This window comes from Lepidochelys kempii, chromosome 10, assembly GCF_965140285.1.
Source record: "Lepidochelys kempii isolate rLepKem1 chromosome 10, rLepKem1.hap1, whole genome shotgun sequence".
NCBI classification, from domain to species: Eukaryota; Metazoa; Chordata; order Testudines; family Cheloniidae; genus Lepidochelys; species Lepidochelys kempii.
The window spans coordinates 46,360,498-46,376,239 of NC_136389.1; the positions used below are offsets into that span (position 1 = coordinate 46,360,498).

General features: G+C 48.7%; 1 protein-coding gene and 1 long non-coding RNA gene across 2 annotated transcripts in view; one reads left to right on the forward strand and one right to left on the reverse strand.

The window, feature by feature from the left end:
• Nucleotides 1–8,368, forward strand: part of LOC140918548 (uncharacterized) — a 45,898-nt gene extending 37,530 nt beyond the window's left edge. Inside the window, exons 2-3 of the long non-coding RNA XR_012161224.1 lie at nt 6,834–7,038; nt 7,892–8,368. This is a non-coding gene — a long non-coding RNA (uncharacterized LOC140918548). The remainder of the gene's footprint in view (nt 1–6,833; nt 7,039–7,891) is intronic.
• LOC140918547 (mucosa-associated lymphoid tissue lymphoma translocation protein 1) overlaps nt 1–15,742 on the reverse strand; it is a 68,625-nt gene that overhangs the window by 9,551 nt on the left and 43,332 nt on the right. The window contains exons 13-14 of the mRNA XM_073363254.1: nt 12,175–12,326; nt 2,887–3,012 (exon numbers count right to left, since the gene is read on the reverse strand). Coding sequence (XP_073219355.1) covers nt 2,887–3,012; nt 12,175–12,326 — 278 coding nt within the window. The remainder of the gene's footprint in view (nt 1–2,886; nt 3,013–12,174; nt 12,327–15,742) is intronic.

Below are 15,742 nucleotides of genomic sequence, written 5' to 3' on the forward strand. Positions count from 1 at the left end.
CTGCTGGTGTGGCAAGCGAAGCAGCAGAAAAGCCTCCAGGAATTAGTCAGTTGTTACAGAAGTTAGTGAGTCCTAGTGCAGAGACTGGGAGTCATACACCGGGAGTGACTTTATGCAAAGCAGGCCCAACTGATGATCTTGACTCATTCCTGGTAACATTTGAGAGGGTAGCCACAGGCGCCAGATGGGGTAAAGAAATTTGGGCCCTCCAGGTGGCACTCTAGCTCACTGGGAAAACTCTGTGGCTTACTGGCCCTGAATAAGGAACAGGCCCAGAACTAAGATGTTATGAAGCCCACCATTTTAGACTGGGTAGAGCTGTCTGTTGAAAAATACCAGCAGAAATTTTGGGCCACTAGAGGGGTAGGACCCAGGGCATATGCACAAAAGCTGACAGCCTGGGCGGCCCACTGGCTGAAGCCAGGTATTGGATCTGTGGGGGAAATTACAGATCTGGTAGTACTGGACCAATTTCTCCTGAGCCTCCCAGAGAATACCAGAATCTGGGTGAGGCAGCACCAGCCCAGCATCCTAGAGGTCACAATTTAACTCTCCAAAGAGTTTGCAGAAACCAATTTTCCCAGAAGAGTGGTCCAGCGACTTATGGGTCTGGAGCCAAGGGGGCTGGGGGTGGGAGCGGGAACTGAAAAGCCCCAAGAAGAAAAGTGAGGAAGCAAAAGGAACTCTTTCAGGGAATCGGGAACTAGTATGCTTACAATGTGGAAGGTCAGGACATATTAAGCGGGACTGCCCCAGGATGCAATGCAGGTTCCCAGAGTTCTGTGGATGGACTGGGACTGCCGGGGGGAAGGAAAAGGAAAATGCCTATCATCCCTATAAAGATGGGAATAAGGGGGATTGTGGACACTGCCTCAGGATGCTCATTGATCTGGGGGGATTTAGTGAAGCCCCACTGGAGGCTCCCAAGGGAGAAGGGAGAGTTAACATGCATTCAAGGGGAGAAGAACATGCCCAATGGCAGAGGTATCCCTAGCGGTAAAGGGGAAATGCAGATGGAAGCAGGTGGGAGTAATGGAGAGGCTACCCCATCTGGCTATAGAGGGTACGGACTGAGCCCCTTCCCCTATAGAAAGAAAGCGAGTGGCCATGGCCCCACATGCTAGAAAAAGGAGCAAATGAGGAATGGCCTGAGTTAACAGAATCAGAACACCCTAGGCAGAATGATACAAGCCAAGGTGAAAATTGAACTGCTCCAGCAGAAAAGAGGGAGAAAAAGGAAAAGGTAGAACTAGGTTCAGGGGAGAAGAACAGCCCAAGAGTTGGACAGTCCCAGGTCACTGCATGGCAGAAAGGGTGAGGGGAGGAACCCAGGGGCCAGTTCGTGGGACTGGGAGAACCAGAGGCCTTAGAGAAGGAAGAGAAAGGGGGACAACCCGGAGACAAGAAGGAAGAAGATAAGGAGAGTGGACCTGTAGGTGTGAAGCTCTGTGGGTTAAGACTGAATTATGGGAGCAATTTTTGCAGGTGGAGGATGGAATGACCCAGAAAAGGGATCCTACAAGACCAACCTGGGGCAAATGGGAATGTATAGAGGCAAGAACCTCCTACAAGGAGGGAAAGGTGCAAAAAACCCCCAAACCCACTCTTAGGTAGAGGAGGGATGTGTGTGACAGAGTGCTGAGGTCTAACAGATGAGTCAGAACTCTGCTCGCTGCAGCCTTAGTGAGTTTCCCCAGTGATGGTCGATGGGGGGAGCTGGATAAGGAACTAATTGGCCCATCAGCTGACTAGCTTGATAAAAGGCAGGGTTAGCAGGGAAAAGGGGAGAGGACAGAGCTACTTGTGCTCAGACTGAAGCCAAGCCCAAAGAAGGGAGATCTCTTTTCCTTCCAGGGCCTGGATAAACAGGGGCTGACGGTCATAGCATAATAGGGAATTAGAATTGTTATATTGCATTTTATAGGTGTTAATGGGGGGCACTTGAATACATTATATGGAATAAACACTAAAAACCTGAGACTGAGCAGGTTTTGTGGTGATCAAGGATAGGGGGACACACGCCCCTTTACATTCCTATGCAGAGAAGGGACATCTGATGTAGGGGGCTTTTTAATCTAGCTGATAAAGGAATAAGAAGATCCTGTGACTTGGAAGTTGGGTCCTAAAAATTCAAATTAGAAATAAGGTGCAATTTTGTAACAATGAGGCGATTATCCATTGGCACCAGGTTATGGACGGATTTCATGGATTCTCCATTTCCTGGAGTTTTCACCCCAAGTCTGGATGCTTTTGTGAGGATATGCTGTGGCTAAGCTGCAAAGTATTGGGCCCCCAGGTAGCAGGGAAGAACCAGTCCCAGCACCGCAGGGCTGACTGACTGAGGGTCTCTAGCCTATGCTAGACAGCAGGTCAGACTAGATAACCATAATGATCCCTCCTTCTGGCCTTGCAGTTTATTACTCATCCGCTCTGAATGAGCAGCCTTGTCTATCTATGGGATAGGTAAGTGTCTCTTGATGGAATTAAATTTTTTTGTAAGCCCCTGGAGATGGGCCTGGTCTTTGCTTGTGGCCCGGCCATCTGTCTGAAACCGAAAGGACTGGGGAAAACATGCTCTCTAGTCTCAGGGGCTAGAAAGGAAGTTTGAGCAAAGGGGACAGCTCTTTTGTGCCCCAACAGTGATTTGCCCTGATAGCAGCAGTGTTGGCTTCGTCATTAATCTGCCACAGGAGAGTTCAAGGCCCAGGGAGAGGCCGCAGCACCATGGCCATATCTGAGCCAGTGTTTCCCTTCACAGCCAGGAACATGGGTCAGGAATGCTTGAGGATGATGTATGTCTCCTGCAAGGATGGTCTGGGAGGCACCAGCTGCTCTCTGGGGCAGTAAAGCCAGCAGTGAAGTTTCCACAGAGGATGGCTTTTTTACCTGAATTTTCTGTAGGCCACAGAGCCGGAGCACACAGTCCAATTCCTCTTGCTCATACAGTGAGACAAGGAGTGACACCATCCGGTCAGACTGGCAGTCACTCAGCATGGCCAGTTCTTGCACCTCCTGGAGCAGACAGACAAGAATAAACAAAAAAGCATTCTCAGCACAAGCCAAAGAAGCCAGAGAGCTCTGGTTAAGGTAAATACTGCATTTTCTAATACAAATGCTACAAAAGGGAAATGTAAGAACACAGGGACAGTTTCTGAGCATTCACTTTTGTGCTGTTCTGGTGGCACAAAGCAGCCAGAGAACTGTAGGGCTTTTGCCAGCATAAATATAGTAAAAACAAATGTAAAGGAGTACTTGTAGCACCTTAGAGACTAACCAATTTATTTGAGCATAAGCTTTCATGAGCTACAGCTCACTTCATCGGATGCATACCGTGGAAACTGCAGCAGACTTTATATATACACAGAGAATATGAAACAATACCTCCTCCCACCCCACTGTCCTGCTGGTAATAGCTTATCTAAAGTGATCATCAGGTGGGCCATTTCCAGCACAAATCCAGGTTTTTCTCACCCTCCACCCCCCACACAAATTCACTCTCCTGCTGGTGATAGCCCATCCAAATGTACATCCCTACTTGATGTTACCTGCCCTCGCTTAACAGGGAGTCTGTAATACGCTGGCCTGCTTATGTGGGATCATGAGGCCCTCTAGTGGCGCATTCCAGCAACTACAACAGCCCTTCCAAATTCATGGGTAATGTCTACGCAGCCCATCAGCAAGCCTCCCAGCCCAGGTTAGCAGGGCTTGCGCTGGTGCGCTAAAAATAGCTGTGTAGACAGTGCTTTGATGTTGCAGCTTGGTCTGAAGCCCACCCCACTCCCTAGGTTTCAGAGCCTGACCTCCAGCCCAAGTCACAACTTCAAAGCGCTGTCTGAAGAGCTATTTTTAGAGAACTAGTGTGAGCCCCGCTAACCCGAGTCTGTCGACCTGGGCTGGGAAGCTCACTGACATGGGCTGGGTAAAGTAGAGGTACCCTAAAAGACTTGGCCAGATCCTTAGGTGTTCTGGCTAGTGCTCGCTGGCTGCAAGAGCTGCCAAATGGCTCGGGAGCCTCCTCTGAGCCAAGTGTGAACTGCTGTGGCATACAGCTGGTGTTCGGGCTTGTTCCCCACAAAATCCCCCTGCAGTCAGCGTACGAGGACAGGACTGACGCTGCACTGACCCCAGGCTAGCTGTTCAATGCCATCTGGCCATTGCAGGCAGGTGTAATGCAGTACAGCCCTCAGAATGGAGCACTGTTTGTAAGAAGTGATACTAGCAGCAAGACAGACCAGTGGGCATGTCACACCAACTTTCACATCTGCTCTGATCTCCCATCTGTGCATGTGGGGAGGTTTGGAGTCTTGGCACAAGCTTGGTGCACTGGTGCTGAAGCTCCTGAGTTCAGTCCCTGCTGCCAACAGGCATGTCTGTACATGAAGGGCTAGTGACAGCAGGAGGGTTTGCTGCATGAACAGAAGCAATCGGTGACCTAGCTCCTGTTATCGCGATTCAGGCTTCATTTTGGAGGAACTGGATAAATGCAAATACCTTGGAGATTGGAGTATTTTTGTACAAACCAACCTGACCTGAAGATGCGTCTGTTTCCAAGTACTTGGTGCATCAGAGAGATGCAGATGGGAGGGAGCTCGGAAAAGAGCAACAATGGTTGAGGCAAAGAGTTAGGAGGAAACATTAAAGGGCAGCATTCTTGCTGCTGAGGGTAGAACATATCATTGTAAAGGGGTGGAGTTCCACACCCAGTCCAACCCCCTGGTCAGTTACTTCAAACCATCTGAAATTGTTCCTCGGGGCTGCACTGTTCTGTGTTGGCCTCAGGTGGAAGGTGACTAGGCTACGTCTTCTCTACTGAATTAGCTCGAGTTAACTCTTTGAGTTAGCTTTGCTCAAGTGAGAGCAGCCACACTGTGACCCAGCACTGGAGCTGCACAGAGAGCCTGGATTAGCAACACAGTATTTATATGACAAGCATAGAGTAGCTGCGTCTGCACTGCATTAGTAGCTCCAATCCCCAACCCCTGATGGGCTAGCTCACGCGAGTGTAAAGCGCCATTAAACTCAAGCTAGAGATTTGTCTATGTGCATGGGAGTTTGGTTGGGGTAACAGCAGAGTTATACCTGGTGCTAACTCTGCTGTGAAGACAGGCTGTTGGTCTGGAACAGAACAAAAGGAATATTCCACCCCATGTGTTCTCCTTGGATCACAGCCCATTTGAACTTCACAGCCACTACTTCCACCTCCCTCCCTCACACTGAATCCCCATCCTTAAGCTGCTCTTGCCCAGGTCTCTAATGATCAGTTTCTGGTCAAATCTCAAGACCTCTGCGCCACCTTCACCTCAACTTCGCTGTTGCTTTTGACACGTTATCATAGAATCATAGAATATCAGGGTTGGAAGGGACCTCAGGAGGTCATCTACTCCAACCCCCTGCTCAAAGCAGGACCAATCCCCAACTAGATCACCCCAGCCAGGGCTTTGTCAAGCCTGACCTTAAAAATATCTAAGGAAGGAGATTCCACCACTTCCCTAGGTAATGCATTCCAGTGTTTCACCACCCTCCTAGTGAAAAAGTTTTTCCTAATATCCAACCTAAACCTCCCCCACTGCAACTTGAGACCATTACTCCTTGTTCTGTCATCAGCTACCACTGAGAACAGTCTAGATCCATCCTCTTTGGAACCCCCTTTCAGGTAGTTGAAAGCAGCTATCAAAACCCCCCTCATTCTTCTCTTCCACAGACTAAACAATCCCAGTTCCCTCAGCCTCTTCTCATAAGTCATGTGTTCCAGTCCCCTAATCATTTTTGTTGCCCTCCACTGGACACTTTCCAATTTTTCCACAATTTTTCATCTTCTCTTCTCTTCCCGTTTGTAATCCTGTCTTCTCCTGGCTCACTGCCCTCCTCCCTCCCCACCAGCATTTCCTTCAGTGTCTCTCCAGGCAGCTCCTCCCCTGCCATTCCCTTGCTGCCTGCAGCATTCATTCTCCTCCCTTGTGGCATGCATTACCCAGTCTGTAATGTTTGGCTTTGCAATCTCATGAACACCCTTAGCAGACAGCCTCGCTGTACATCATAAATCTTCCAGCTGTTAAAAATGGTGATACTCTATCCCCAAGACATAAACAATCACAACCTTGACCCCCATACTTACATGATGCACCCCTTCTCCCTATCCTCTGTCTGCCTGTCTGTCGCCTCTCGTGGGGAAGGCTTGTCCCTCATTTTGTGTTTGTAAAGTGCCCAACAGATGGCCCAGTGGGTAGGATCCCAGTCTAGGACTAAAGACACCATCATTCAATCCCCTGTTCTCCTACAGACTTCCTGTGTGCCCGTGGGCAAGCCACTTAGTCTCTCTGTACATTGGGGAAAGCAGCACTGCCTTAACCCACTGCAAGGATAACTGCTTTAAAGATTATGATGTGCTTTGAGAGCGACTGATGAAAAGGGCTAAGTATTATTATACTGTGGGCACTGCTAGAATCTATATAACCAGATTCCAGAATTTGTCTGCGAGTCACTCTGAAGCCGCAAATGGCTGAGTCAGTGCGGAGTGATGGAAACGATTGCAGGCATGGTTGTGTTGACTAACGTATGCTGGCTACCATATTAATAACATGTATCATCCACACCATATACATATAAGTATACATTAAGCACAAACATTGTAACAGTGAGATAGCCTAAACTGGCCAATACTATAATCCTGTTCACTTATGCTAAGTATCCCATAACACCTTGCATTAGCTGAAGTAAGCTTTGGCTTAAGTAGACAGGAAAACTGTCAGTATCAGGACATATCATTGTTCCCTCATTGCAACAGAAAGTGAGTTACCCTATTTATAACCAAACCTATTTATCCTGCTACACAGGTGCAAGAAGCAGGAGGGCAGATGCCCTGTCCCGCATGGATGAACTTGCTGGGTCATGCACAACACCGCATTCAACCATCCTTATGCCATCACCCTTTGTCCTGGGATCAGTGGACAGGGACCTGGTGTCACTCATTCAATCGCTGCTGCTTCACAACCCCTTTGCCACCCAGACCTGCCAGAGCCTGGGTGATGCGGACCACAGGTTGGTTCAGAGTTGCGATTGCAGAATGGAATTCTATACTGCGGACAACGCATTTCTGTTCCGGACTGCCAGCCTAGATGCAAGGGTCTCGAAGGACGTTATGAGTCCCAGCTCGCCAGCCATTTTGGCCAAACTAAAACCAGGAACTTGGTTTTGTGAAATTTCTGGTTGCCTGGTATACACACATATATCAGGAAATACACTGACTCCTGCTGTGATCGGTGTTCCCGGGCCAAGAACCCTTGTGTTCTCCTTCAGTCCATATACACCCTCTCTCAGCCCTGGTCTACTGTGTCCCTGGATTTTATAGTAGAACTACCCCACTCCCAGGGATATACAATTGGGTTGGTTGCTGTTGATTACTTGCCCAAGGTGGCCCATTTGATCCTCTCTTGTGCAGTTCTCGCTGCCCTGGAAAACACCCACCTCTTTCTTGAACACATCTTTTGGCTCCACAGACTATTGACTGGCATTGTGGCAGACCAAGTCCCACAGTTTGTCTCCCATGTCTGATGAGAGCTCAATAATCCCTTGGGGGTAGAAAGCCCTGAACCGCCCTACTCTCCTGGCTGATGTAATAGCTATTGCAAATGCTACCTTTGTTGAAATGTGTAACAGAGAGCAAGTTGCTAGACGCTCAAAATGGGGGATCCATCGGCTTTGATAAAACTGAATTCAGACGTCAGTGTGGAATAGGACTCCATACCTGCAGAAACACCCTGTCCAACCCCCTCAAAAACCTTATGACCAACGGGCTGGAAAAAAGGGAGCGGTTATCCACCGGAAGGTGAAATGTCAATATAGCTGCTAGCTGTGTCCTAATTAAGCTAATCGCTAATCCTTGATGTTTCAGGTACAAAATATAGTCCTTCACATGCTGAACAGAAGCAAGGATGGGGAAGACCCTGCCCCCCACTTCAGCCTCCATCAGATGGAAAATCTTTTCCATTCAGCCAGGACGGGTCAACCTTGTTGATGGCTTTCTACTATTCAGCACTACCTCCTGCATCTCTCTTGAGTAGGACTCCTCTGCTGATGTTAGCCATGAAGCCTCCAGGCCAACAGGTGGAGAGCTTCGAGGCTGGGGTAGAGGAGACAGCTATGATTCTGCAAAACTAGGTCTGTGGGAAGTGGGAGCAATAGCGGGAGACTGATAGGTCCAAAAGCTGAGAAAAACAGTGTTGATGGGTAGAGTTGCCAGGCGTCTGGTTTTCAATTGGAATGCCCGGCCAAAAAGGGACCCTGGCAGCTCCAGTCAGCACAGCCGACCAGGCCATTAGAAGTCCAGTTGGTGGTGCTGCGGGTCTAAGGCAGACTAGTCCCTTCCTGTCCTGGCACCACGCTGCGCCCCGGAAGCTGCCAGCAAGTCCGGCTCCTGGGGGGAGGAGGGGTGGGGCTCCATGTGCTGTCCCCATGCCAAGCACCCGCTCCACACTCCTATTGGCTGAGAACAGTTGCAAATGAGAGCTGGGGGGGTGGTGCCTGCAGGCAAGAGCAGCGCACTGAGCCTCCTGGCACCCCCACCTAGAAGCCAGACCCGCTGGCCACTTCCGGGGTACAGCTCAGTGCCAGGATTGGCAGGGAGTGTGCCTTAGCCATGCAGCACCACTGACTGGGAGCCGCCTGAGCTAAGCCCTCACCTCAACCCCGATCCCCACCCCCTTCCCCAGCCCTGAGCTCCCCCAAACCCAGAGCCCCCTTCTGCACCCCAAACTCTTCATCCCTGGGCCCACACCAGAGCCTGCACCCACAGCTGGAGCCCCCACACCCTCTGCACCTCAACCCCCTGCCCCAGCCCAGAGCCCCTTCCCAAACCCTGAACCCCTCATGCCTGACCCCATCCCAGAGTCTGCACCACCAGCCCAGAGCCCATACCCCCTCCCAGAGCCCACTCCCCTGCCTCAGCCTGTAGCCCTCTCCCACATTCCGAATCCCTTGGCCCCATTCCCCAGCCTGGAGCTCCCTCCTGCACCCCAAGCCCCTCAGCCCCAGCCCCACCCCCAGCCGGAGCCCTCATCCCCTCCCACACCCTGAACCCCTCATTTCTGGCCCCACCCCAGAGCCTGGACCCCCAGTTAGAGCCCTTACCCCCTCCCGCACCCCAACCCCCTGTCCCAGCCCAGTGAAAGTGAATGAAGGTGGGAGAGAACAAGCCACTGAGGGATGGGGAATGTAGTCAGTGGGGGCGGGTTCCTGGGGAAGGGGTGGGGCTAGGGTGTTCCATTTTGTGCGATTAGAAAGTTGGCAACCCTACTGATGGGACCAAGCTGGGTTGATCAGTATAAGATTGGCTTTGTCCTGCTTGACCTGGCACAGAACTTTGAAAAGAAGAGGAATGGGGGAAAAGGATCCATCAACAAACCCAGCTGTGTCCTGCTCCGGAACAGAGCTAGTGACATTTTGGTTGTCCCTTGTTACAAGCAAATCCACTTGGGGAGTTCCCGAGAGCTGGAAAATGGACCTTACTATATCTGGGCAAAGGGACCCCCGTGGAGATTGATAAACAACTTGCTTAGGTGGTTTGCCGGCATATTCTGAGCCCTCGCAGAGACAGCCAGTTCTATTATTCTAGATACGCATCTTTATTTGGCAAATCATTGAACAAAACCTCCAAACTGCTGAGAAAAAATTCTTTTATATATTCCCCATCTGTAAATGGCTTTCAGTTTTTTGCAATGCACTGTGCAATCTTGTAACTTCCTTCTGGGGCTTGATTTTTACTTACACTTAAGCATTTAGACACACTGCTTTGCTTCTCATATCCTGCTACTGCCTTTTTGATCAATTCAGTCTTGTCTGCTTCGTCAAGAAAGGTTTTCTCATGGTTCATTGGAAAATGTTGTCAAATAGCTGATGTGCGACAAACAACACTTTCACAACAGAAAGCACAAACAGCATGGTCCTTTTGAATAAATCCAAATGTGTCTGTCCAAGGAAGCTGAAATAAACGGACATTTAACTTTGCTTTCTTAGGAGCTGACATTTTGTCAAATGTACCCCTCAACTTACAGTGGGAAAAAAAATGGCGACAGACAGCACGCACGTCAAATGCAATGAGCTCTTTCCATGTGATGTGATAGTGATGTAAGGACTTAAAAATATCCCAGTACAGTGGCTCTGGAACAATTTTTAAGGTGGGGGTGCTGAGCTGTGCCCCCTCTTGCCCCTGTCTGCACCTCTCACTGCCCCAGGACACTCTGCAGTACCGAGGAATGAAGAGATGTTGATGCAAGTCCATCGGGAGCCGGTCTCAACAGGCCCCGTTGGGCTCTGGAGTCAATGAACTCCCCTAGTTACAGGTGTGCTGTGGAGAGTGCTTCCTCTTAGAACACCTTCCCAAGTCCTTAGCAGAGTCAACCTCTTTGAATCCCTCAATGACCCTGGTATTGAATCCAATTTCCGATGCCTCTTCTTCGGTACTGGAGATGCTGATCTGCCCCTCACTACCAGTAGCACCAGAGGTGTGCTACTGACCGATGCCGAGGTGCTCAAAGCCCAGAGTAGAGGTCTCAAATGTAGGCTGCAGCACCTACTCCAAGAGCAGATATTTTAATCTGGCTGCTCTTTTTTTTTTCCAACTGGGCCTACATCTCTTGCAAAATGCCCTTGCATTTAAGGGAGCTGGGGTGTGGCTCACTATTCAGGATGGCCTTGCCACAAGAGTGTCAGGGCTTGAAACCCCGAGAGCGTGGCTTACATCTGGTACTGGGGCGAGTCCCCAACACTGCGTGCTGGAACCCACACAAACAACAAAAACAATTTTTTGTTTACTAAGAAACTAACTGACTGACTTAACTACTCATACGATACACAGGTGCTATAAACAGATAACAGGAAAGATTTGCAGAAGCAAGGCCAGGAAGCTCCAACAACCATCAGTGGTGACAGGAAGGAACTGAGGAGGGTCTGGAGTTGCTCAGCCCTTTGTGCCTACACGATGTGTGTGAGGCAGCAGAGGGCACTCAAGCTGTCCCAACAAGTCCTGCTAAAGGTAAAAACTCTCTGACAACTGTGCACGGGAGCACAGAAAGCCCTACTGTGGAATGGACATGTGCGATCACTTGAAGAAGAATGTGATTTCCCCTGCTTGAATGTGACCCCGAGGTAAATCAAGAGACATTGGAAACACATTTACATAAAAGGTAAACAAAGCCTTGGCATGGCACATCGCCTGTGCATTTAGAACGTTTGTTCTGTAGCCTGGACTGATGGAACCCTGAACAGCCTCAGGGGGATGCCCTGAATCACCAGTCCTGATTGCTGCCAGGAGCCGAGGGCCATCCCTCCCAGTAGGTGTGAAATGGGCCCATGGTGGTGCCGGTTGTGCCTGCTGTTGCCTAGCGCCTCCCGTAAGAGGAGCACACTCCTGGGAAATGCTCCCCACACAGCACTTCAGCCCCTGCTCATGCTCTGCCACTCAGCCCACACAAGCTCTTCCCTCTGGGAAGGGCATTGCACTGAGCTGTCTCCAGCAGCATCTGACATCCCTCCAGTGTCTCTGTCTCCAGGCTACAGCAAGCCAGCCTGTGGTGCTCTGTCCCCAGGCTGGAGCATGTAGGGTCCAGCATGGCTGATTCCTGCTGGCTACAGGATCCCAGGCAGGACTCTCTTCCTCACTGAGTGAGAATCCTTGGGCAGAGCAAAGACCTCCAGATCCCCCACTTTATGATGGTCAGAAATGCAGTTCCCCAGAGAGCTGCCAGACAAACACCCTAGAAACACAGTGATATGCCCATTCTACAGCTCATCCCCAACGCGCCTTTCAACATTCACTGCCCTTGCCTGGCCCCTGAACACACCTACCCCAACAGCACTACCCCAGGCTTCCACCCACCCACCCAAACATTCCCAGCTCCCCTCCCCACCATCCCAAATGTACATCCCTCCTTCTCTACACACTGAGCCCCTCAGCCTCTCCTGGACATATACCCCCTCCCAAACCTTGCACACACCCCACTCACACTATACACACACCACCCACACTACACAACCCCCACCTGCACACTGTCCCTCCTTCCTGCCCAACCACTGGCATTACTATTTCTGCTGCCTTTTCAATCCTGCTGAGAAAAGGGGCTGAAGGGAAGTTCAGGACACTAGCCTGAGGTCCCCAGCCAAAGGCATGATGGAGCTCACCGCAGGTCTGCAGAGCAAGAGTCGGATGTCGGTGACGTGCGGAGGAGGAGCCTGCAGCTTTGCACTCACGTGCATTACGTTAGAGAAAACCACCTGGAAGCGTAGTTCCACTTGGATGCCACATGGAAAAGTCAGTGTCTCCTTCAGCAACTCTGTAAGTGAAATCAGAGGAAGAGTCATGGCAGAGGCCAGAATGCACAGCACACCAAGCGCTCTCTGTCTCATTGCTGTGCCCTGTCAGCAGATGGGAATGATTCATAGATTCTACTGGACCACTGTGATCACCTAGGCTGACCGTCATAACACCAGCCAGAGAACTGCCCCACAATAATTCCTAGAGCAGACCTAACATCCTCCCTTGACTGAAAAATTGTCAGTGATGGAAAATCCACCATGACCCTTGGTAAATTGTTCCAGTGGTTAATTACTCTCACTGTTAAAAATGTATGTAGTATTTCCGGTTTGAATCTCTCCAGCTTCAACTTCCAGCCATTGGCTTGTGTTAGACCTTTCTCTGCTGGATTGAAGAGACCATCATTAACTATTTGTTCCCCAAGTAGGTACTGTTTTAGGGTAAATTCGTAGGCCTCATTACCACTTGTGAGTTCAACTGTAAGAAGTGAGCATAAGTTCATAAGATGTCACAGTAACCTGGAACAGCCAATGTTGGTGGGAAAAGGCATGAAAGGGAGACAAAAAGACTGAGCTAGTCCAAACAAAAAGGCCTTCTGATATAACTCAAGGATTGTGTTAAGATCATTTTTGGTTTACCAAGCATGATTTTAACATAGTCCTTGAGTGTGAAACCAGAAATTAGTGAACCAAAGTTGGTGCTTCGGAAACAAGGCCTAATTAGTGGACAAAATAATGAGGGGATGAGCTATTCTGCCCATCACTCCCTTTTGGGGTCCTTGAAGAAAAGAGACTTTGGGAGAAAAATTGGCTACTGGGATGAGATTCACAATTATGACTGCCACCCCCACCATCTCCTGGGACCCCAGGCCTTCATCATCCTGATCCTGAGAGATGTCCTGACTGGAAAGGGCCAGAGAAAAGGACCCAGATGACCTCACCACATCCACCAGCTCCAGCTGATTCCCAACCATCACCTGGGATGAAACAGGATTGGACCTTAATAATAAAGAGAGCTGCAGCCCATCTCAACTAACTTCTTCTCTGTTCTCCAAAAGGACAGTTATTACCAGCTTTGATACCATCTTAGAGACTGTCAGACACAGGGATTCTTCCTTCTAAAAACTCTCTCCAGCTAACAAGAAAGGGAACAAGGTATGCTGTTAAAATGAAAGCCTTATTTAATACTTTATATTGTAAAGGCTTTAACTGTGTTCCCCTCTTTTCTTTATCTTTAATAAAAGGTTAAAAGGATTTTTAATGGTGTGTTTGCCATGGGACTAAGTAGGCTGAAGTCTCTGTAGACCAAACCCCAAGCCTTAACACTGTTTAATACTGGACAGTGGCTAGGTTATGTTAATGCCTTTACATCTAAATGAATACAACAGTGCTTACAGACTCTTATCAAGTCACCCCTTAAGTATCTCTTTTTTAAGTTAAATAGATTGAGCTCCTTCCATCTATCGATATAAGACATGTTTTCTAACCCTTCTTGAACTGTGAACACCAGAACTGGATGCAGTATTCCAGCAGCGGTTACTCCAGCGCCAAATACAGAGGTAAAATAACCTCTTTACTCCAGTTTATGCGTCCAAGGATTGCATTAGCCCTTTTGGTCACTATGTTGCCCCAGCTGATTATCCCACCACGACCCTCAAATCTTTTTCAGAATCCCTACTTCCCAGGATAGAATCCCCCATCCTGTAAGTATGGCCTACATTCTTTGTTCCTAGATATGTGTGACAGAATATACCTAGGTGTTCACACCCTACATGTTATTGCCATAATTTTTGTACAAGATATGCCTTATAAGGTATCATCTGAAAACTCATAATTTACTGGTCAGTATGGTCCTGATAAAATTTGTGTGGCAACATTGTACGTAAAGTTATAACATTTCCCTGTATGATGTTATTAACACATGTTCCAAACCCCACAGCCCTGCTCAAACAGAGGTTGGCAAACAGTCTGTCCTAAACAAAGGAATGTGTGCTCTGCTTAATTTACCTTAAGCAGTAAACAGAGTCATCAAGACGAAGGAAAACAAAGGATGCTCACTGATGAGAAAAGGGGAACATCCTTCCACATAGACTTTCTGCCTTCTAGTGCCCAGCTGGAAATGTTTTTCAAGAGAGGGACTGAAACTTTAAAAAGAAGGGACAAATACCCCAAGGCACCCACTCTCTCTCTGCCTGCCCATCACATTCACTGCAACTGAAGCAACAAAGGAAGCAGTCATTGGACTCTGGGGGATGGGTACTGGTCAGTAAGACTGCTGAAAGAAAGCACATGGTGAGAAATTTTGCTTGAATCTGATATAGTTTAAGTTAGGTATTAGTAAACATTTTATGTTTATTTTCCTTGTTACCATTTCTGATTTTTATGCCTCATGACTTGTACTCACTTAAAATCTCTCTCTTTGTAGTTAACAAACTTGTTTTACTGTTTTATCTAATTCAATGTGTTTAAACTGAAGTGTCTGAATAACTATTTGAGATAATAACCCTGCACATTATTCCCTTTAAGGAATAACAGACTTAAAATATTTTGTACTGTCCCCGAGAGGTCTAGGCAGAACACGACATACATTTCTGGGGGGAAATCTGGGTCTGGGGGTGTGTTGGGGTCACCCTGCAGTATAACCCAGGCTGGTGAGAGTTAGAGTATAACCCAAGTATGGCTGACAGGCTGCAGTCACACACAGACACTCTGGGTGTAACTTCCATGCTGGTGGCTGTTTGTGAGCAGCCCAGGTGGGAGATACTTTATCAAGGCATTGTAAGAATGGAAGAACGGCTATACTGGGTCAGACCAAACGTCCATCTAGCCCAGTATCCTGTCTTCTGACAGTGGCCAATGCCAGGTGCACCAGAGAGAATGAACGGGACAAGTAATCATGAAGTGATCCAACCCCTGTCACCCATTTCAGCTTCTGGAAAACAGAGGCACCCAAGGTTGCAGGGCAGGGGTGACACAGCTGCTCATTAGTCTTGATTGTACCCTGGTATGTCACAATATGCATTTACATTTAGCTGTAATAAAATGCACATTGGTTGCTTGTGCCCAGTTTACCAAGTGACCCAGATCACTCTGTACCAGAGACCTGTCCTCTTCATTATTTACCACTCCCACAATTTTTGTGCCATCTGCAAACTTTATCAATGTTTTCTTCCAGGTCATTAATAAACATATTACATAGCGTAGGGCGAAGAACTGATCCCTGTGGAACCCCACTAAAACCACACCCATTTGATGACGATTCTCTGTTTACAGTTACATTTTGAGAGGGTGCCCCTCCTGTCCCAGCCGTTATTTTCTCCGCCTGCAGTGCTTGAGTTACCCCTGCAGTGTGGGAAGGTATGTATAGTTGTTGTAAATTGCTGGCCCATGGCTGGGCAGTGATCCCTGGGATACTCCTTGTGACCTGCCCTGGCCC